This window comes from Clupea harengus, chromosome 16 (genome assembly GCF_900700415.2).
Source record: "Clupea harengus chromosome 16, Ch_v2.0.2, whole genome shotgun sequence".
Classification (NCBI taxonomy): domain Eukaryota; kingdom Metazoa; phylum Chordata; class Actinopteri; order Clupeiformes; family Clupeidae; genus Clupea; species Clupea harengus.
Window position 1 is genome coordinate 23,052,488 of NC_045167.1, and position 24,352 is coordinate 23,076,839.

At 43.8% G+C, this 24,352-nt stretch overlaps 1 protein-coding gene across 1 annotated transcript; it reads left to right on the forward strand.

The window, feature by feature from the left end:
* Positions 1–6,440: 6,440 nt before the first annotated feature.
* LOC105900701 (actin-related protein 3) lies at positions 6,441–21,537 on the forward strand. The gene is made up of 12 exons (XM_031582672.2): positions 6,441–6,652; positions 8,883–8,938; positions 10,938–11,062; positions 12,867–12,977; positions 13,630–13,725; positions 14,804–14,911; positions 15,794–15,937; positions 17,896–18,069; positions 18,425–18,517; positions 19,002–19,127; positions 19,971–20,054; positions 20,500–21,537. The coding sequence occupies exons 1-12, from the start codon at positions 6,609–6,611 to the stop codon at positions 20,593–20,595; spliced, it is 1,257 nt and encodes a 418-aa protein (XP_031438532.1). The 5' UTR covers positions 6,441–6,608; the 3' UTR covers positions 20,596–21,537.
* The last annotated feature ends 2,815 nt before the right edge of the window (positions 21,538–24,352 follow it).

Here is a 24,352-nt window from a genome sequence, read left to right on the forward strand (position 1 = left end):
TACAAATAAGGTGGTGCAAATGCAATCTTTGAAAAGATCAATCAATATGTATAAATATGCAAGGTATCGAGATGGCTCACTCTGACTGGCTAGAGAAAAACCTCTGCCTGTCGAGCAATGCTTTTCATCTTCTACCAATAGACAAAAGATGGCTTCTCTTCACACCACACAATCTACTTCCTCTTCTGTGGTGTTGTTCTAGATGAGGGAGGGGAAGTTGAGTGGGAGGATAGATGCACATAAGAGGACGTGTCAAGGTGAGTGATAGCCGCTAGGTTGTTGGGTATGAGTATTTGTGAGTACATATGACAGTGAGAAGATTGGCCGCTATGGGTAGTCCCCAACCAATAGCACAAGGAATTTAAAACCTTTTCCTGTGTATAACTAAAATCAAAATTATGATCAAAGTACATGACATTACATGAACTCCGAAAACTCTGATATGCTGTTGTTCTCATATCTTTGACCCCAGCTAGGGATTAAACACAGATAAAAGACTTTGGACTTTGACCACCTGTCTAAAACATGAAAACAATTATTTAAAACCATAATTCATGCAAAATTCCCCTCTATGGTTCTCTGAGGATCCTGACTTAGGTGGCACTGCATCCACACAACACTTGAGACACTGTAAATAACCATGACTTTATTAAGAGATCTGCATTACAGACGTATAGGGTTTCGCCCGAAGGCACTATACATGTGATGTAGCTGTCAATCTCAACAGCCATTTGCCGGTGAAAAGTTCATGAAGGGACAAATGGTAATGGTATTCAGAACATTATTTAAACCTATTTCATGAGGTGAATGGTAGAGGGCCGCCCTCCCTTATCGACTTTCCAGGCCGATGATATAAATATTTCACCGGGTCAGGGGAGCACAGCTAGACTCCCGCAGTTCTGTTCAAATCCAAGTGGCATGCATAATTTAGGAAGGGGAGGGTAGCCTATCTAACCACCACACGCAGCTTGTAATTGAATCAAATCCCCATGACAAATAGAAACTTCAGTCTTATGCGAAAGCTCCCGTGAGGTCATTTGAGCACAAAAGGATCTCCACATACTGTCGCGTTGGTACCGTGATGCCCACCCACTGCAGCCAGAACGGCCATAATTCAAAGTGCCGTTTTCTTTCATTTGCCGACAAACACCGCCGCTTACTAGCACATAAATCACAACGGGTGGGTCAGACAGAGTTCCAAATACTGGCCTGAAAAATGTGAGTCGTTAGCGAGGCATTGTGTGTCTTAGACGGAGCATTAGCGCGTAGCATGGTAATAAATAACTTGCGCCCTGCTGCGTTCTTTTCCGTGATAAGTAATCTGCACAACGAAGCATTAAGCTCATCGTGCATCTAAGTGCTCAGATACATTTAAGAAAGCAGGTGAAACCGTGAGGATGCAGATTAAATGTGGAGGCTGAATAATGAGCCGTGGGAGTGGGACTCAAAAGCAAAGTAAAGTGTAAAAGGTTGCGGACCTCCACTGACTCGCAGTGATGGATCCAGTTTTGAAGTTGCTGCCAGATGACAAAACTTTAAAAATGTAAACTACCTCAGGACTATGCGATCTGTCTTTGACACTGATTATGCATTTGACGCCCTGAGGTGCGGAAGTATAACCAAACCCTATGCCCCAAGCTTTTTACAGGGCCCCATACCTGCACACTGAATTCAGTTAGAGGGTTAGGAATGTGGTCAAATGACAGTCATACAAATCCCACCTGCCATAGGGTCTTATACTGTTTATGCTATTTGATATTGATGCTGATTTTGTATTTCAGTCCTAACTGTTTGGAGTGCAATTGGTTACCCTTTGGTACATGTTGAATAAGAGGCCGTACATACAAATTATATACTTCTATGATTCACCACTCAAGAATTATGTCTGTGAAGGCTGTGCACAAATGCATGCAGCTGTACGTGAATGCTTATGAATACCATTCTTGGATAAGTGGCCACAGTGATGCTGAGTAAAGGTGGGCTACAAAGCCATCGAGCTCATAAAGCTTTTTATGAAAATCACTGAGCTTGAAAGAGCTGGCAAGTGATTAGACATGGCACCAGTTAGACACGTCCTGCCCACTCAGAGCAGGAAGGGAGGGGGAGGAGGAGTACGTGCCCCATCAGGTTTTTTATATGCTAATGTTTTTTAATGCTTTTATTTTATTTCATTGGTATTATTTTTTTATAATATGTAGTTATGATCATTTTATATTATGAGTCAAACCTATTCTTCTAATAATGCCATAGATCGCACATCAAAAAGTCCCACACGCCCTTTCCTACGGTATTGGTATCTTCCAAAAGTTGCAGGATGAAATTCTCACCAGCAGGTGTACACACACACACACACACACACACACACACACACACACACACACACACACACACACACACACACACACACACACACACACACACACACACACACACACACACACACACACACCCAGCACTGTTGCACATCAATGCAGGAGGAGATGAAGGCAGCAGCTACACTTGTAGTTCTCCCCAACCCTCAATCTCTTTAGGAATATCAGTGAATGTAGGTGTGGGTACAAGTTCTATGCTGGCAGGTTCTGTTCCTGTGCAGGTTCTGTGGCTTTATTATCTGTGTTCTCTAATTCATTTCCATAGTCGATATAGTCTTTTTATGGGAGTTTATGGCCCTTCATATGTTTGGGTGCAGCAAAGGTTTAGCTATTTTTAAAGAAAAGGGTCAGCAGTGTAGAAGTTAGAATAGAAGTTCAACAGTGAACCAGAGGGAATAATAGTGAATAAGACAGTGTCCTTTTCAATAACCATAACAGCACAAGAGATAATAGACAAGAAAATCTAAATTAATAGACAGCATTTCCCATAATATAAAATGGGAGATTACTAAAATAAAAAATCTAATTTAGTGAAGTTTTAAAATAAACCTGAGTTACTGTTTCTTTTATTTTCTGGGGTAGGACCCCTTCACCCCCCACTCTAATTGTGCCTCTCTAATTGGCTTGCATGATGTCCTTGGCAATGACATGACAGTGTATTAAAATGCCAGAGGGCAAAATATATTGATAATTGTACAAATAAGGTGGTGCAAATGCAATCTTTGAAAATATCAATCAATATGTATAAATATGCAAGGTATCAAGATGGCTCACTCTGACTGGCTAGAGAAAGACCTCTGCCTGTCGAGCGATGCTTTTCATCTTCTACCAATAGACAAAAGATGGCCTCTCTTCACACCACGCAATCTACTTCCTCTTCTGTGGTGTTGTTCTAGATGAGGGAGGGGAAGTTGAGTGGGAGGATAGATGCACATAAGAGGACGTGTCAAGGTGAGTGATAGTCTAGCCTGGAGAAGAGAGATCCAATGTTCTAGAAACTTCCAGGACTGGGTGTATAGCTGCTTTTGATCCTCACTCGGTGTGATGGATCCAGCCAGACAAACACCCATGAGCTACCTCTGCTAATACATCTTCTTTATCAGGCATCCTCCACACGATGAGGAGGGGAAACACCATCTTGCCAGCCCACCACCACCCCCTCTAGTCTACCCCTTTCTCCCCAGAGGAAGGTAAATCAATGATATCATCTAGGAGCAGAAAGCCTTGGACATTCAAGAGACTAGGCAATATACTGCTTTGGGGGTATGTCGAGTGGTCGAAACAAACAAGGAGGGAGATATTTCCTGGGAGATCTAAGAGATGATGAGTTCACAAAGGCCCTGTGGCGGCCATATTGCAGCATGTCGGGGAGAGACAGAAGTGTGTGAGAGGTCCTCTGGGAGACATTTTCCTCTTCCCTCAACTGACAGACAGAAGTGAAGCTCAAAAGGATTACTGTGGGAACAATTAGGCTACCAATATGCTGTGGTAGTTTCTCTTAGTAAAATCAAATTGCCTGGGGCTGTTCTAAGGTATTGGACTGTGATTAAACTGTTAATTTGCCTATGTAAGAACTTTAATTCTGTAGTCATTATACATTATGCCTTTCAAATAGGGCAGTCGCAGCCAGCTAATGTCCATCATCCATTTTTTTTTTCATCTCAAATGTTTGATACTGAGGAGGACAAAATTGTCGAAACATGTTGTTTGTAGTAAGAAGAGGTCTATGCCTCCTTTGTTTTCTTGATGAACTGAAGGTTTATATTATTGTGATTTTTTGAGTGTGCACCCTGACATTGTTAACTGGATCTCAAATGATCACAAATGTAAGTTCACCTATAAATGCCGGTTGTACATATCTCCCCTGCTGTTGTCTGCTTTGTTAAGAAAGTCCACAGCTTCTGCTGCTCCATCTTGCTGCTCGAAAGAGGTTAATGAATGATCAATCACAGTACTGTCCAGACAAACTGGAGTCCAAACCTGACATATGAATAGAATTGAAAGTTGGAAAATTCATCCATTCAATCACACAATGGCATCAGTCCAAAGGATATGACAATGACCTACGCATTAGATGCAGTCCTTGATCACTTTTTCTGAAGGGGGTAAACCATGTCCTCTTACATAACAATTTGCTTATTTGTTCGATCAGCAGTTTCAGTGAAAATGCATTCAATTATTATAAGGCTGAGTTTGAGTGAACAGAGACGAATAAAGGGATTTCAGTCAGATGGATTATCCAGGCTGAACAGCACAGGGATTAATTCCTTTTGAAAACGATGTAATGTAAACATCCTTTCATCGCCCTCTGCAGACAGAAGTTGGAATAGCATTGATCTGGTAGGGGTTCTTCTTTTACAGCCTTATTTGGGCAGGCTGGATTATGGGACTGTGTGAAAATGCATGTTCAATACATTTTGTGTATTGACAAATATCATATACTTTTGGTCCTATAAAAAGTGTAAATGTACTATGGCTGCAATATGCAATAATGCAATATGCATTGGACATTAAATATGTAATGTATAATATTATATTATATGTTTAACTGATATATATAATATACTCTGTTCGTGACAATAGTTCATTTATCTATTTTATGACAAAAAAAAACTGAAATATAAACATATATAAACAATACATCTCATTCTATTTCAGTCTAGACAACATCCACCGCCTTAACCTAATAATATAACAATAGTCCAACATGTCTTAATATTTTAAAATATTTTAATCTCAAAATAACTTAATCCGATGTTGTGTGGATAAAGGCAAAGGAACTTAAACCAAGGATCACACAGGCCTTTGCTTGGGTAAAGGATGATATGCCACTTCCTCCTATTAAGTTTGGGATTCGTGGTTTAACTTTCCATATGTTGTCAGCTTCCATGGTTCTGTTAGATCTGCAGTGTTTTGGTATGAGCTAACAACTAATCCAATCACTTCCAATACACTTTCAATCAAATTTCATTAACTTTTGCCCCAAGTCCAGTCTGAATCCGGTGGTACAATTAACTGGCAAGTACACCTACTGTATATGCCATGAAATGACATCGTTGATAAGTCTGGGTTTTCCTTTTCACATGTTTTGTATGTAACATAACTATGCCCTGATCCCAACTCACTAGCATCTGAATGGAATAACTGAATGTGAATTTAAAAAAAAGAAAAATAATAAGATGATAGTCCTCTCAAGAGTGATCTTAACTGTTTGGATGGAGATGCTGGTGAGCAAATGCCAGTCAGCCTAAGTTGGAATGGGCTGTAGCTAGAGTGAATGTTTAAAGAATTAAACATTTATTTTATTTCTATTTATTCTTAGACAATCAATGCAATATCATGGCCAAAGGCCCGTCGCATTTCACTCGTTTTAAAAAACAGGACAACATCTTTTGGACATTATTTGGATTGTACTTAAGTAGACTATGGTGTGTAGGGTGGTGCAAGGTTTCCTTTTGGCCTCAGCTCAGGTTTCACCACAGCCTCATTAAAATGCCCCACAAATCAACAATCTGCCCATGTAGATACTCTCTAGTCAATTAACAGTCAACTTCCTCACTGAATCACAGTCAGTAAAAGAAGCCCACCAAAGGGAAAAAAAACTGATAGCCTATGATAAGAGTCAGCATTAGGCCATCTGTGCCATTTAGCTGATTTATAAAATGCCTAAATCGCAGAACATGCCTTCACTAAAACAAGCCGAAACAAGGAACAAATTGGTGACTGAGTTTCAAATATGTGTTTTGAGTGTTCATCCACTCACGACTTGACTAGCCTTTGGAATGTGGGGCATGTGAAGATGTCCAAGACAGATGTTCACCAGCCCACTCAGATTCACCATCCAGTTTGCACCAAAGCTGTCTGCTTTAGCAATCAAGCGAAATAGCTGAAGCCTAAAGCCTGGTGATGTTATTAAATGACTTGCGAATCCCCTCGCTCTATAAAGTGAGAAGAAAAATGAGAAGAAAGCTAATGCTTATGGTAAAACTAGGCTGGCCTACGTTATATCATTGCCTCAGTAAACTGTCAGCCCGTATTTCTGCTTTCAATCTTACGTCAGCCATTTGCAGCTTCCGCGTTGAATGGAACTAATTGCGGAAGTAGACGCTTGTCTGTACGGGTTCAGGGTTCCGCCTCTGTCGGTCTTTCCTCTGTCTAAGACAGAGAAAAATCTACAATTTAACCACTAAAATACTAAATCCAGGCGAAGTAAATTAGTTCTAAAGAAGACAAACGATGGCAGGACGGTTACCGGCGTGTGTGGTTGATTGTGGCACGGGGTAAGTTGCTGCTGTGGTGGGTACATAGCTTGTTAGCATAGCTGGTAACTTAGATATCTATATGATTCTGCTGGCTGGACCAACAGGCTAGCTAACTGGCTAACTTAGCCAGTCAGCATTCGCCTTCAGAGCTGGCATATCAGGTAGCCTGGGTGGAAATTTTGGGTGTGTTCACGGAGCAGTCTGTACAAGATCCTTTGCACTGATGAAACTAGACTTGAAAATAATATGTACTGGATATCTGGCGCATTCGGTGCAGGAATGAACATGTATGCAATGACACAAAGCATCAGCTAGTTATTTTTTCATTCATTACTATGCATCGGCGAGCCATGCTAACACTAGCTAGCTACCCACGGATATTCTTAAGATGGGGCCAACAGTGATCAAATAGGCTTCCTGACATGAACTTCCTCGTTTGCGGCTAAAGAATAAGATAATGATGCCACACTGTTTTGCACATCCTTCTGTTACGCAAATCAAGTTAATGTCAGTTTATTAGCAAAATAGGTCAGATAGCTTGTTAGCTGTTCGAGAATATAGCTGGCAGCTAGCTTGTCAACAAAGCTAACCTAGATAAAAGCTGCCATCGATAGGAAGCTAGCTAGTTAGCGGAGCCTTGTTGCCAAATCTGACAGCGGTCGTCAATGCAGATCTCGCTCCTACTTCCTGGCTTGAATGTAGGCGAGTTCAGTTACGCTTTAGAAAATCTGCGATAATATGCAAACATGACTGCAATATACTTATGGCATTGCATGCTGTTTTACGTTTAATGTTGAAGTCTGGAGATGTCTGCATTACAGCTGTTTTGCACGTGTAGAAATGATGATTCGCTGAATTTCTGACCGCCTAGATAGTGTTCATTTTTACCCTAATGCTACTGTTGAAATGGTGTAGTTCCTTATATGGTATTGTCCCTTGTGACATTGTTACTCGACATCTGCAGCTCCCTAATCGTCATTGTGGTCAATTTTATATTTGTTACTTCCGCATGCGATTTAACCTTTTCGTCTAGGGGGAAGTTCAGCATTTGAATCAGTGGTATGGTCACTCTTAATAGCAGTTTTAAAGTAACTAGTATTTCAACTGTAGACCGACCCAGCAAGTACTACACAGGGATAACCTCAGGCGAACACTTTTGCAGGCCAGTGTTTGCTGCGCTCAATAATGTGACTTATCTGGACAAGTAGGGAATTCACTCTGGAATGTTGTGTGACCCCGCCCTTACCTGCCAAGGTGTTCGAGAACGAACGAATGGGGGGCGGGTTCCCAGATCAGTTATTTACGTACCAATCCTATCACTTACTTTTTTTACCAAAACTTCAATAACAACAGATCCCAGATCAGGTGTCCGTGGTGGAAAGTTATAGTGGCCAGTTTACAGGGAGGAGCTGCAAGTACAGACTAGTGGTAACATTCACTCAGGCCTATTGTGTAAAATACAAAAGAAGAGGAATACATGCCTCCCACCACAACCTTTATTAATGGTGGATATTTAAGTGTGTGTGTGTGTGTGTGTATATATGTATATATATATACACACACACATATATATATATGTATATATATATGCTGAGTGTATATAAGTGTATTTGATCTATAACTGAGGGGCCATGTTCCCATGTCTTTATATATGCTGATCACTGAACTGCATTATTACTTTGACAATAGCATTGGGACTGTAAATTGTTTGTTTAGGGTCATCTCCAGGTTCAATGCCCCTGAGTTTGGCCTGTGTAATCACAGTGTTTGTTGGACCTGGTCTAAGCTTTCTGTTAGCCTATTGCTGAGATGATTGGCTGGATAGACATGACAGAATATGCGCAATGCAGAGAGTGCTGTTGCAGACTTGCCGCTCGAAGCTCATGGGTAGCCGAGCTGTCTTTTTAGTCTCTCAGATTAGGGCCATTAAGGGGTTCCGATCATGACGATGGACCTACAGTACATAGAAATTCAAATAGGTCTTCATTGTTTTTCCGATGCGCTAACCTGGGCTTCTTGTCTGTCTGATGCACTAAAATTGTTAAATCGATGGCAATTTAAATGTAAATGCATGTATGGAAGACCACTACCAAGTAAGCTATGCAGATTTCGTACCCATAGGCAATGTACTGAAATAATTATGCTGCTCACTATAGCGGCCTCTCTAGGATGCAGCAAAAACAATTATATGAATAAAAAAATGACAATTAATCGTCTGTCTTTCTTTCTATCTCTCCTTTTCATCTAGATACACAAAAATTGGATATGCCGGCAACACAGAGCCCCAGTTCATTGTGCCCTCCTGTGAGTATATGTCCTAGGGATGTTGGTGAAAGTGCTCCACCACCACATGTGTTAATGTCTTGTATCATTGTATGGGTTTCACAGTCATCAATTAACCTATTTGTATTCATTTCGAAATGTAGAGTACGGTGAAGTCGTGACATTTTTATGAACATTGTTGTCTTGGAACTGGACTGGATTGTCACCTTGTACAGTTCATCAACTGGAGCTGCAGGACTATTATATGCACCCAATGTGTTAATCAGACGGGCTATAATAGCTTAATCCTCTGTGATCTACAGTTGCAGGGTGTGTGTGTAGGCCTGATCTATTGCACTCTATTACAGGAGATTGTATGTTCAAGCACTGCTATCACCAGGTTAGCCCTCGCATCACACCTAACCGTCAGCCAGGTTTGAGTTGCGTTAGCATCGGGTTTTCATTGGAAGTCATTGGAGTGTAGCTAGCGGAGCCTGGCATCTTCAGCACAGCTTGACAGGAAATGATCTCCCAGGGTCCCCTGCCGTGCACAGGAAGTGGCTAATGCCCCCATTTACCCTCCCGCCCCCTCCCTCCTCCTTTTTCTCTGTATATTAAGAACCCGGCTCTGCCAAGACCAACAATCAGCGTGCTTTTAAGTAGCAACCAGACACACGAAGCACTGTAATTTTATACAGCTTGAAGGAAGTGTACGGAGGGAGAGGAGAGGAGAGGAGAGGGGAGGAGAGAAGAGAAGAGAAGAGAAGAGAAGAGGAGGGGTTGGGGGAGTTTGACTCTTCTGTCGTAATGCTCAAGGGCGCTGAAACTCACCACATCCAGGAGCGTTTAAAGCAGCACCATTTTCATGTGGTAACTTGCAAAGCAGTGATGGTGTGAGATCTAAATCAGTTCTGCAGTTGCCTAGTTAGTCACCGAAGGGAGCATGACATGTTTTTTAAAGTGTTCTAGGCGTAGCGGATGCGCTACAGTGTCGGTGACACAGTGTTATTTCTGTGTTTCTGTGGTCTGCATCTTTGCATGCAACCCGTAGTAGGGTAGGGTAGGGCAGGTCTCCACTACTCTTGATTAGGTGAGCACAGGATTCAGCCATCGTGCAGGTTTACACAGCTGTGAGAAACCACTGCCTACTCATGAGAGTGCGAGGGAGTGGGTTTCAAAATAGCCAATCAGTGTTGGTGCTGACACAAGGAGAATCCTGCACATGCAGACCACAGCAGCAGCAGCAGCAGCAGCAGCAGCAGCAGCAGTTGAACCAGCGCTGAACCTTGCAGTTGAAATAGTCCTCGGATGAGTCAGACGGGGTGAAGCAGGAAGTGGCAGCCATGTTTAGTAGGAGGGAGCATGCTCAGTCAGAGCCTTGGTCAGCTCACTTCAGCTTTTCTGACAAGGAGTGCTTCTCCGTGAGGCTGAATTCAAAACCTCACGTTGGTGTACATTAGAAGGGGATGAACTTGAACCAGAGGCTTATGTAACCGTCTGTGCTTAAGCTCGCGCTCTCTTCCCTACAAGTTCAGTGGGGTTGCTGCATTGTGGCTCACATGGGCTAACAGAAGTCATCTCAGACTAGTCACCACCCTTTTCCCTAAATGGAGCTGTGTTGTTATTTGTGAGTGTTCTTTTTTTAGAGTGTTGTGACTTGTGAGTCATTTAGTGAACATGGCCATATCCTCATTTGGTAAAAAGATTGCACTCCACCCACTTTAGTTTGCATTCTCGTTCAGGCCTAGAGTGTTGATTGTTGTTTTTAATCAATATAACTCCAACGCAGCCATTCAAATCTTGAAAACATTCATCCCAGATAGCGGATGACTGGGAGGAATGTGTCTTCCTCTAATCACCCACATCAGTGAGCATCTGGGATTAATGCTCACGTTGCACAGAGATTTTCTGTTCCTGTTTCAAACAGAACAGTTTGGCCATTTTGGTCAGTCCCCTAGGACTAATATAGTTTGACTTGTCTGCAATTTACAACGGTCTCTCTCTCTCTCTCTCTTTCTCTTTCTCTTTCTCCCCCATGCAGGTATCGCCATCAGGGAGTCGGCGAAGGTGGGCGACCAGGCTCAGAGGAGGATGATGAAGGGCGTGGATGACCTGGACTTCTTCATCGGAGACGAGGCGATAGACAAACCCAATTACGCTACTAAGGTGCCAAGCGGCAGGGGAGGGAGGGGGTTGAGACTGGGGGTTTTACGGCCATCTTTACCCCCACAGAAATGTAATCAGTTGGATGAGTTGTATAGGTTTACCGCTTTATGAACTAGGGCAGCTAGTTGCCATGATTAGAAGTTACTCATTCCCTTATCATCGATTTATCTTAAACTGGTATCCACAGATTAATCTTTACACTTTTGGTGTTTTAATAGTTCCGAATGTCCTACAATTTATATTCTTTTAAACTTATATACCCCTTCCTTCGCATGGAACTGGGCTACATCCTTTCTTTTTTTTCAAGCCTGAGGCATTATCATCTTAACAGCTTGATTCCTTAATCTCCGGCTGTGTAGGCGAGTTAGTGTTTAAAACCTGGCTGTATGATATAGTAATGAGATAACAGCCGGAAATGAAGTCAAGTTGAGCGCCACAGAAGCCAGGAAGCCAAAACAATGGCTGTCACACTTGTTCTTCAACGCTGCCTGTACCGTGATTGTGATCTGATCGTTATCGGTTTCTGGGCCGCACAGAGAGGTGTCTGTGTTCGCTCGTAGAGCAGTTCTAAGAGGCTGTTCTAGATCTGGGTTCTGTGATCTAGTCTTGAGAAGGGTCTTCCTGTCCCACAGTTGACACCGTTGACTGAAGTTGCTCGGGTGGTGATGCGACGGCGTGAAGCCTCAGTAGTCAGATGCGAGGACCAAGTTTCTGTTTCGTTTGTTCTTTGAATGACAGTTAGGCCTGGATGTCATCTAGCTATGAGTTCTATGGTATTTGGAGTTTGAGAGGCCTAGCTTTACGGCACGTTTCAGGAGTGACGGTCCGGTGCCCCGGTGATATGGCAGTGGGTGAGACTCCGGCTCTCTTCTGGGCAGCGGTGGGTGCGAGCGGGGCTGTGTCCAGGGCCAGTGTCCCTGTCTATACCAGTGGGTGAGACTCCAGCTCTCTTCTGGGCCAGTTTGCTGGGCAGCGGTGGGTACAAGCGTCTATACCAGTGTGGGAGACTGCAGCTCTGTTCCGGCCTGGCTCAGGGCAGGATTAGCCCACTCTGTTGTCCGGGGCTGGCAGGCCTCACCAGCTGGCTGCTGAACTGACACCCTGACTGGCATTCAGATGAGGCCCTGTGTGTGTGTGTGTGTGCGTGTGCGTGTGTGTGTGTGTGTGTGTGACTGTATGTCTTTGTGTGTGTGTCTGCGTGAGTGAGTGAGGAGGAGGAGACAGACAGGAAGAAGCTTTGTATGTTTGACAGGCAGCACTTCTCTATGAGTCCTGTGTGCGGTGAAGCCGTATGTGTTTGTGTGTATTACCCCATTCATTACAATGCACTCTTACCCATGTGACAAACACTAGAATCAGCTTGCACTGATCACATGCACCTCGCTTCTTCCCTGGTGACTTGAACCTATGACCTGGCGAGGGACTGCTAGCATTGTTCATCATTAGATGAGTTTAAGAGGGGACTGCTAGCATTGTTTATCATTAGATGAATTTAAGAGGGGACTGCTAGCATTGTTTACCATTAGATGAATTTAAGAGGGGACTGCTAGCATTGTTTATCATTAGATGAATTTAGGAGTGGACTGCTAGCATTGTTTATCATTAGATGAATTTAAGAGTGCACCATCACCATCACAGTGAATTAAAAACCACATATCTCAGAGATGTGTTGGCGGAGGCCACAGCATGATGTGATCTGTATTTTCTCTATTATGTGGGCCAGTTCCTTGTTCCCTGAATAAACCCATGTGTCTCCCTCCCTCCCTCCCTCCCGTCCACCCCCCTCCCTGCCTGCCGGTTGCAGTGGCCCATCCGCCACGGCATCGTGGAGGACTGGGATCTGATGGAGCGCTTCATGGAGCAGGTCATCTTCAAGTATCTGCGGGCGGAACCTGAGGATCACTACTTCCTGCTGGTGAGAGAACACACACAGAGGGCGCCTCTGTTTCGAAAGGGGGAAAGTTGTCAGCTTTACAGAACCCCCACTATTGGCTGCTTGTTCGGAAATAAGATTCGTAAGGAAGAATTTCAGGATAAACAGAACGCAAAGGGCAGGTTTAACATCGCACAATTGGTCGTTTGATCCGGGAATAAGCAAATCCGTTGTGAGCATTTCAGAATAAACTGAGCTACTGTAGAGGAAGTTACACATACAAATCCTGGCAGCAAATGTAAGCAAATGACTGCTGTTGGAGACTTTTTTGTCTCTGGGCCTTATTTTTGGTCAAGATTACCACTTCCTGCTTATATCAGGGAGTTTTCCTGCTGGTGTTCTCTTTTTATAAGATATATATATTATATATATATTTATATGTAGCATAAGTTTTAATAAAGTAGTTCTTCGATGTAGAGACTATTATGATGAAGCTGGCACTTTGAGCAGACTTAAAATAGCTATAATTATAGATGATGTTATCTTTTTTACCAGTGTTGATGTCTTACCACTGCAACTAATATATAAATAATAAATTAATATATAAAGATATATAAGAATAGTAATCGTCATGTAATGCTCTCCTGTAATGTTGTGTCATTTGTGTAAATATTTCTCTGCATGTGTCCCTCAGACGGAGCCTCCTCTCAACACCCCTGAGAACAGAGAGTACACGGCTGAGATCATGTTCGAGTCCTTCAACATCCCAGGCCTTTACATTGCCGTACAGGTGAGTGTTTCTGTCTCTCTGTCTACACACACACACACACACACACACACTTCACATGCTCCCTCTCTGTCTCCATCTTATTCTTGCATTTGTCCTCGCCCACTCACTCTCACTGCCTCTGTGTGTGTGCATTAGACGCTTGATAAACGTTTGACGGTGTACAAGCCTAGTGTTTCTTGAGTGGCAGACAATAGGCGGGTTTCCATTGCACAAAATAGAAGCCGGGGGAAGAAAAAAGTCGACAAAACTCAATTGTGCTGGGTTGCTCCTTAAGCAATGGTCATTTCAGTTAAACATCTGATGTTTTTTCTCCGACGTCTGATAAGTCTTGGCGATAGCCACGGTAGCGAGGAATCGAAGGCGACGAGGGCATGTGATGCACGTCATAATAACGGAAAGGCAAACCCTTTACACTTTGCAGCGGCATCGAATCGGGAATTTCTGGGAGGTTATTGTTTGCAAAATACTTTTACACAGACCCTGTGGATCCAAAACTGTCTTTATCTCTAACTAACTGTAAGAATCATTATGTCTCATCAGACGACTCGAAACCATGTTTTTGAACGTGTAGTGTCATGTGACTCACTTAAATGCGAACAATGTGTCAGTTTTTTGCGAAATATTGCGTCGTCAACTCTTATAAAAGCCCCTAATGCAATTTCTTTCTAAATTCATGCGTTTCCATTACTCTGATGTTAATTGCAATTTGAAATTGCACATTAAGAAGGTTAATGGAAACCCGCCTAGTCCTTGGCCAAGATTCTGATTGGTTTTGATTCAGGCCAAGATTCTGATTGATTTTATGTCTGTGTGTTTGCACAAGATCTGTGCATGTCTGTGTGTGTGCGCATGCGTGTGTGCCTGAGTGCAAGCTCAGGTGTGTGTGTGTGTGGGAGTATGTTTATAGATGTGCCATGGATGTGTATGTAGATGCATTTCTGTGTCTTTATTCATACCTGTGCACGAAGTAACTGTGTGTGTGTGTGGAAGGGGGGGGGGGGGTGTATAGATATGATGGTATATGGATGCATTTGTGTGTGTTTCATATTTGTGTAAAAATAAATGTGTGTGTGTGTAGGCTGTCCTGGCGTTGGCTGCCTCCTGGACCTCCAGACAGGTGGGTGAGCGGACACTGACAGGCACAGTGATTGACAGCGGGGATGGAGTCACTCATGTCATCCCAGTGGTAAGTTCCTGTTTTCACACACTCAAACACACCCTGTACACACACACACACACTCACTCAAACACACCCTGTACGTGGTCACACTGTTACAATACACAAACACACACACACACACTTAAACACACTCTAGACTTCTACAGCTATAAAACACCTACCCACGCACACATTGCACCATAACTTGGTTCCCACGCCTGCACACACACACACACACACACACACACACACACACACACACACAAACTCTCTCATAGCACACTCACTCACACTCGCACACACATCGACACTCAAACCACATGACACACAGTTCTAGCTACACACACTTCGGCAGCTACACACACTTCGGCAGCCACACACATCACTCTACTGGCTTTCTATACCAGTACTGTTGTATGCCAGGGTTAATGTGCAATACAGGAAGATAAACCCCGACAGGACAAACAGGTTTATTTTCTGATACTGACCGACGGACTATACATCATCCCGCTTATTATACGGTTACTTGCCAAACGATAAAAGAAATTGCTCCAAAATACCTCTTTTTGATGATTTTGTTGCTGTTTCGTGACTTCAAGTCACAGTGAATTTCTGTTATCTTAAGTGAACTGACTACTTGCAGAATGACATGAAAGATGTGAATTAGAAGCACAAAACCCGTTGCCAATGGCAGTGGTCATTATTTTTTTCACAGCGTCATTATAAAAAAAGATCAGACCTCCAAAAGTTGGGGTGCCCCAGCCAAATCAATGGAACCTTTTGCAAGATTCTGAGGAGCCGTATAATGATTTAGACATTTAAACACGACATGACATCATGACAGCTAATTCTGTGTGTTTTGAAGTACGGTTGTTGCACAGGTACTGATGTGTGTGTGTGTGTACACAGGCTGAGGGCTACGTGATCGGCAGTTGCATTAAGCACATTCCCATTGCCGGGCGTGACATCACCTACTTCACCCAGCAGCTGCTGAGGGAGAGGGAGGTGGGCATCCCCCCTGAGCAGTCTCTGGAGACGGCCAAAGCTGTCAAGGTAAGAACACACACACACACACACACACACACACACACACATCCCCCCTGAGCAGTCTCTGGAGACCGCTAAAGCTGTCAAGGTAAGAAAACACACACACACACACACACACACACACACACACACACACATATCCCCCCTGAGCAGTCTCTTGAGATGGCCAAAGCTGTCAAGGTAAGAACACACACATATATATATATATATATATATATATATATATACACAAACACACACACATTTGTCCTGAGCATTCAAGGTTAATACACATACACACGTAGATGTGTGGAGAAACACACACTTGAGCATTTAAGGTAAGAGCACATCCCCCAGTTCTAAGTAGTCCCAGGAGATTACAAGGTGATAGCAGCAATCTCAGCCATCCCACACACACAGAGACACACACTTGTCCCGCGCAGTCTCTGGAGGATCTTGAGCTGACAAGGTGAGGGTGCCAATCTCTCTTAGCACACACATTGCAGTCCCTTAGTCCCTGCAGTCGCCACTGCCGTCAAAGTGAAGGCCCCTTTTCCACCCATCCCAAACACACACCACACACACACACACACACACACACACACACGCACACACACACGCACAGAGCTGTCAAGAGGAGGATGTTGAATTCAACCACCCCACACACACATACACACACACACACACACACACACACACATTCACAGCATCAACAGCCCTGTCGCCATTTCACACATAAGCCACCAGATGGCAGTGTTGCCCCACGACTGCATTAGACGGCGTCCTGGCGCAGCACTGGGATTGATGAGCCACTAAGCAGTGTAGCAACACCAGCGGGAGTTGCAGTGCACTGTTAAATGGGCTGTATCTGCTTTGTCCCCCCCCCCCCCCCCCCCCCATTCCCACGCAAGTCGTCATCAATGCCATCGCTGCGGCACAACAAACCTCCCGTGATCCGTCATCATAATGTGGCGTGTCATCCAGTCAGTTAGCAGATGCCTTGATCCTAAGCAGCTCCCCATACAGTGAAAGCAGGCGTTTTATTAGTCGGGAAGCCCCATAGGAGTTCGAACCCGTGCTTGCTGTTCCTACGACCGCGCTCCACCGGTTGAGCGGCATGGAGTCTGTGTAAATTAAATTGGCTTACACAGCGGCTGTCTTTATCAATTTGGGTTTGAAATCGTGTGTTAAATGGTTGGCAGGTTTCTCGGGGAGGAGTGTTTGTGTAATCAAATGCTTGTGTAACGATGACGAACATCAGATCCGTACAAATGCTCGGCGAAAAAAAAAAATCCTCATGCGTTTTTAATGAGACGAAAGGCGCTACTTTATAGCTGTAAATTCTTCAGCTCGATGAGCTCCTCGTAGCCGGGAGCTAAGGAATCCTTAGAGAGAGATGAGAGGCTAAGAGAGACAAAGAACCTCCCCTTCATAGACTACTAGGAGTACACTCAGTCGAGTCGAGTGGCTGTTTTATGGTGTTGGACAAACGTCCTGAGTTTTAAGTTACAGCCTTTTTTTGTGCGATTTTATAAATGCTAAAATAATTGGAATTGCCTCTCCGTGTATTGCCCTCCTCCCTGGTGGTGGTTATTGATGGCGCTATTTACCACTTGCCTCCACCCAGGACCTGCATGTAGATGTAATATTTGGATTTGGGGAAATGCATATTAATGCAGAGCATAAATGCCCAGCATTACCTTGTGATTTTGTATTACAGTGATTGTAATACAAGCAATCAGGCCATTGTGGCCAACACTCAAGTAGGCGTTAATGTGTTGCTAACAATTGCACCCTTTGTCACTTACTGGGCTGTGGGTTGAATATGACATCCAGTCACGCAGCAGACTATATGTGGGCCACAAGCAGACATGTTATTGGTAGATGGTGGCTGGATGAAGTCCAGGTATTGATATCCGTTCAGAGGCGCTTATCCGTGTAAGGAGGTGATGGATCATGGGCTGTGTTTTTTGCCGTCCCTGTAGGAACGCTTCAGCTACGTGTGTCCTGATCTGGTGAAGGAGTTCAGTAAGTACGACACAGACGGCTCCAAGTGGATCAAGCAGTACACCGGCATCAACGCCATCAGCAAGAAGGAGTTCACCATCGACGTGGGCTACGAGCGCTTCCTGGGACCCGAGATCTTCTTCCACCCAGAGGTGAGCCTCCCAGCAACATGTCCTCTAATAGGCTAAGCAGTTTTACCTTGACCAATAAGATGCCTGATATGGTGATTTTTTTTTTTTTCTTCTTTCTTGTTAAACGCCTCATGGTCTGCTATATAGGTCTAGAATATGTCGGAGTGTATAGAATATGTTGGAGTGTATAGAAACGTTTTCTTTGCATCGTCCATCAGACTTGGCATCATGGCTATGGATCTAAAACATGATTTTTTTTTAGGGACAAAGCATTTCTCCTATGATATCTCAGCCTCCTATAAACCCCATTTTCTCTTCTCTCTCTCTCTCTCTCTCTCTCTCTCTCTCTCTCTCTCTCTCTCTCTCCCCCTGTCAGTTTGCCAACCCTGACTTCACTCAGCCCATCTCTGAGGTCGTGGATGAGGTCATCCAGAACTGCCCCATCGATACCAGACGACCCCTCTACAAGGTACGAGACCCTCCCCATGACACTTTCCCTCTTTACACATCGTCTTTCACGCACTTGTCGTTTGTCTGTCACACTAAGCTCAGCAGCAAAGCAACACACACACTTTAGGTGTAGACCTTGAGTGTTTAAACTATTGGGCTGTTCATCTTATGTTAGCGTTGAGGCGATAGGCGTTCAGTTGTTCAGCAATCAGAAGGTTGCTAGTTCGATGTGTATGAATGGGTAGATGTCTGAGGCAGATGTCTGAGGCATTCTTCTGTGAAAGCGCTTTGAGTGCTCTATGAGTAGAAAAGCACTGTATAAATGCAGCCAATTTACCTTTTTATAGATTGAATCATTTAGCAGACGTTTTACCCAGCACAGAGCATCTCTATGAATGTGAATGTTTGACCGTGGCAGTTTTGTTAATGTCTGGGTTACGTCTGCGTCTGACTCACTTGGTGTGTGTGTGTGTGTGTGTGTGTCTGTCTTTGTCCCTTTGCAGAACATCGTGCTCTCAGGAGGTTCCACCATGTTCCGCGACTTTGGCCGCCGTCTCCAGAGGGACCTGAAGAGAACCGTGGACGCCCGCCTGAAGATGAGCGAGGAGCTGAGCGGAGGAAAGCTGAAGGTGAGTGAGATGAGGGCGGAGGTAGAGAGTGTGTGTGTGTGTGTGTGTGTGTGGAGGAAAGCTGAAGGTGAGTGAGATGAGGGCGGAGGTAGAGAGCGGGGAAGTGTCACAAGCCCATCACTGAATCCACTCAGCCACTGATGGACAACGAATCCAGGGGAGAGTAAGGAGACATGGCAGGGGAAAGTGTGTGTGTGTGTGTGTGTGTGTGTGTGTGTGTGTGTGTGTGTGTGTGTGTGTGTGTGTGTGTGAGGGGTGTTTGTTCACTGCGCCTACTGATAAGATCAAATCTGATCATCCGACTGCATCTGAACGAGTCGCGTCTCAGCTGTGTATGTCCAGCACGTGAGTGTGAGGGGTGTTTGTTCACGGCGCCTACTAATAAGATCAGATCTGATCATCAGAGTGCATCTGAACGAGTCGTGTCTCGGCTGTTTATGTCCAGGACAGTGTGTGTGTGTGTGTGTGTGTGTGTGAGTCGCATAAACCAAGGGACTGGGAGAGAGAGTGAGACGCATAAACCAAGGGACTGGGAGAGAGAGTGAGACGCATAAACCGAGGGACTGCTAAAGCTCGGGCGGAGAAGGAGGCTGTGGGCTGACACGTGGAGAGGAGAGAGGAGGTCAACCACCTGATGCTAATTATGTAACATTGTTTGGAGTGCTCTTCAGGACACTTCAGTTCCACTGTGTCACCAGCAGAGTCATTCAGGAGGTCAAGTGTTTTATGTTGGTCTGTTGGACTAACCACTAGCAATGAGGTGGTTTTGAATTGTTTACTACAGTTGGCTAACCTTTATTTAGTTAATTGTGTTTGTTTGTGTTTGTGTGTGTGTGTTTTCAGCCCAAGCCCATTGATGTGCAAGTCATCACCCACCACATGCAGAGATACGCGGTGTGGTTTGGAGGGTCCATGCTGGCTTCCACTGTAAGTTGACCTCTGCTGACCTCTCAGGGTCCATTGAGAACCTCTCAGTACAGGCGTAACTACTTGTCTAGTATGTAGCTTTTAGTCTGAAACACAACAACGCTGTTGCTGCTCTGATGTTTTCCAGTCCTGTGGCAAAACAGTGTTATTGTGAAGCTGCACAACCTTATTACTGTGGCAGTTGTTTGGATTGTTTGTCATTTTCATAAATGATGATGGTTTTGTTTGTGTGTTGAATTTCAAGTCGGCAATAATTTCTCTTCTTTAATGAGTTTTTGTGTTCCCAAACTATGAAATATTAAGAAAGTAATAACAATGTAATTAGCTTACAATTAGCCCATAATTGCAATTTTCAAAATGAAATATCTCTAGATCTTTCTTCAGCATTTTCTGCCCGTTGTTTTTTTTCATCTCGCTCACTTACTCTACCTTTTACTTCCAACAGCCTGAGTTTTACCAAGTGTGTCACACCAAAAAGGACTATGAAGAGATTGGGCCCAGCATCTGCCGTCACAACCCTGTGTTTGGGGTCATGTCCTAGAGTTCAAAAAGCCAAACCAGTACCCCCCCAACCCCACCGGGGGCAGCGCTCTGTGCTGCAGTCCCACCTCATGCCACCTGAGGGTGCACTGCCAGCTACTGACAGCCAGCAAGGAGGCACAGACAGACCACATCCACCTGAAAAGATGACCACACACCCCTTCTCTCCAAGACAGCCAATCAGATAGCTTCGCTCGACAACCACCTCTTAGAAATATATAATTTTCACAAGACACCAGGTTGTAACGCCAAAACCATGACTTAAACTTGCATACTTCTCCCCCTGCGAAATGGGGTTAACAATTGTTGACGGTTGTGATAATGATGACGATTTATGGTAATGATATTAATGATAGTTATATATAGTCAAAAAAATAATGAACGGTGCCCAATGTGTCTTTTTTGTTGATGAATCGAGATAAGATATTGCTATAAGTGCGAGGTGTAAGTGTCATTATGTCATGGGATCATTTTTGAATGCACTTCTCGCTGTCTTACCAGGGAAGAGAAGTTCTTTTTTATATATATATGCAAAGAGGAAAAAAAAATAACATAAACGAAATGAGACAAGGCCTTGAAACACACCAATTCGTGACTCGGCTTTTCCAAAACTATACGCAGAATACGTGGCCCGACTCTCTGCTCGCGTTTTTAATATGGTCACGCTTCAAGCAGTTTACTTCTTCTTCATATAGGTATCTCTCTTGTTTTCTATCTCTCTTTCTTTTTGTTTTCTGAGATAACATCATCACGTGCACTTTCACTGTGCCGAGGATGTCTATGAGAAAGAAATTTGATATCAATTAAGAATAAAATGCTATTAAAATGACTTGTTGGACCAGTATTATATAGTCTTGGACGTCATTTGTCTGTGACCAAGTTACCAAATTTGATGGATCAAAATGCCTGTAAACATTCCAATAAAGGCATACACTCCTTTCTACATCTGCGTCTCCTCTTGTCAGTGTGTAATGTGTGTGTGTCTGTGTGTGTGAGAGAGAGGGATTTGTACGGCTTATCCCTATTGAAAGTGTGTTGGTTAAGTCAGTGCTGCTTCAGAAGTGTAGTGTGTGTGAGGGAGAGATAGATTTGTAGGGCTGTTGTAGTGTGTTGGCTGTGTTAGTGCTCTAGTATGTGTGTGTGTGTGTGTTGTAGCACTTTCGCTGTGTCTGCACTGCTGTTGTGCAGGTATTTGTCCACAAATGTGCCATTTTCCACCACTACATTGAGATGGGAAGGGCTGAGTTTGTGATGAAACTGCCAATGGCTCTCTCCTTGTGCTGCTGTTCAAGTGTTTTTCTGTGTGTGTGTGAGAGAGAGAGATTGTTTATTGATGTATAGGCTCCATCTGCGGCTGTCTATGGATTTATTATTCGCCTGGCAATAACACTGCTATTGAGTGCAGAAGCCTGAGTCTCCTCGGAAATGACTCTCCTCCTCTCTTCCTCTCCTCCTCTCCCCCTCTCCTCCTCTCCCGTCTCCCCTCTCTGCATTATGCCCCAACCAAGGTGTCTGTCTCCTCTCCGTCTGAAAGGGTTGCTGTACACTGACAGGAAATATACCTTTTTCTCAGCAGCCCTCAGTCTACAAAGGAAAAGAAAGCCCTTGTTCCCTCCTGAAGATCTAAGGGTTCTGTGTAGAGTGCTCAGTTGAAGTGACACGTATGCAGTCTTAGTGACCTCAGCAGCAACAACTGTGTTTGCAGAGAAGATAACACTGGTCTGTGTGTATTGTGTGTATTGTGTGTTTTCTAGAGGGTAACTTAGATGCGACAGGCTTGCCATGCCATTGTGTTGCTTTTCTGGTGTCACGTTCACTTTTAAAAGTAAATATTTCCTGGATCGTTTGGTAGTTTTTTTCAAACTGAATTGCAAAGGAGGCAGAAAACCTGAGCTGTAGGCAGGCAGTAAAAGGAACGGCAGCCAGGAGTGAGGACTGTCAGACATCATGGGTTTTGTCAAAGCCGTCAATTCATGTAACTAACAACAATGGTCACACTTTATTTGGATGGTCCCTTTTATAGACGATCTACAGATTCTCAGATAATAAACAAACCATAAACAACTCTACCAGTTTCTGATTAAGGTTGGGGTTAGGGGTTGGGTTTGGTAAAGGTGATGTTCAGTGAACAAACAGAAAGACTGAACTTGAATTTCAACAAACCATCTGTAAAGTCTGTAAGCGGACTATCCAAATACCACAACACACAATTACCACAAAAATTGATAGAAGTTTATTAAATATCTCAGTTGAATTCAGTGCTTTGCAAAAAAATTAGCAGGAGTCTGCAAGTCAACCTGTAGCAGCATCTATACATGTATAGAAATAGGTAGACATATACAGTATGTGTGAGGGGGGCACTTGTGTGTGTGTGAATGTCTATAAGTAAACACTGGATCTGTTGATTTATATATGTAGTTGTGTGAACTGGGTACTTTGTGAGCTATAGCCTCTTATTCTATTCCACTATTTACAAAGTGAATGTGCAGACTCACTGATCATGTCTCATCCATCAAAATTATGGTTGCCTTTGAAGACAAAGAGCTCATCTGGACAATGGTGCAGTAGCCTATGGAATAAAGAGATGGGACCTCAAGATCACCCTTTGACAGGCAAAGATGTCCTTCCAGTGTAAGATGAGGGTATCTATGGCATGACGAAGCACACTGGCATGAGAGTCAAGGGCTGAGGTACACCAGGTGCTTGAGGTACACCAGGTCCTTGAGGTACACCAGGTGCTTGAGGTACACCAGGTGCTTGAGGTACACCAGATCCTTAAGGTACACCAGATGCTTGAGGTACACCAGATCCTTAAGGTACACCAGGTGCTTGAGGTACACCAGGTCCTTAAGTGTAAACTCTGGATCTGTTGGTTATACAGTGCCTTGCATAAGTATTCACCCCCTTGGATGTTTTACCCTTTTATTGCTTTTATAAATCAATTATGGTCAATATAAGTTGGCTTTTTGAAGAAAAAAACATACACAAAAGCCCTCTTTAATGTCAAAGTGAAAACAGATTTCTACACAGTAATGTCAATTAAATAAAAATATGTAATGTAAAATAAATAACGACACCTGTGTCTGGAAGGTCCATTCACTGGTCAGTAATCAGTATTACTGGCTACCGTTACACCATGACAACAAAAGAACACTCCGAGAAACTCAGAGAAAAGGTTATTGAAAAGTATTAGTCAGGGGAAGGATACAAAAAAATGTCCAAGACACTAAACATCCCCTGGAATTCTGTTAAATCCATCATCAAGAAATGGAATGAATATGGCACATGTGTAAATCTGCCTAGAGTAGGCCGTCCTCACAAACTGAGTAACCGTGCAAGAAGGAGACTAGTGAGAGAGAGGCCACCAAGACACCTATGACTACTCTGAAGGAGTTACAAGCTTCAGCAGCTGAGATGGGAGAGACTCGGCATACAACTGTTGCCCGGGTTCTTCACCAATCAAAGCTTTATGGAAGAGAGCCACTGTTTAAAAAAAAGCTCCACTTTGGTCTCATCAGACCACAGAGCCTTCTTCCACCTGACCATGGAGCCTTCCACATGCCTTTTGGCGAACTCTAGTCGAGATTTGATGAGTTTTTTTCAACAGTGGCTCTCTTTCATAAAGCTTTGATTGGTGAAGAACCTGGGCAACAGTTGTTGTATGCAGAGTCTCTCCCATCTCAGCTGCTGAAGCTTGTAACTCCTTCAGAGTAGTCATAGGTGTCTTGGTAAGTGTAGGAAATGTCTTTAAGTATCTT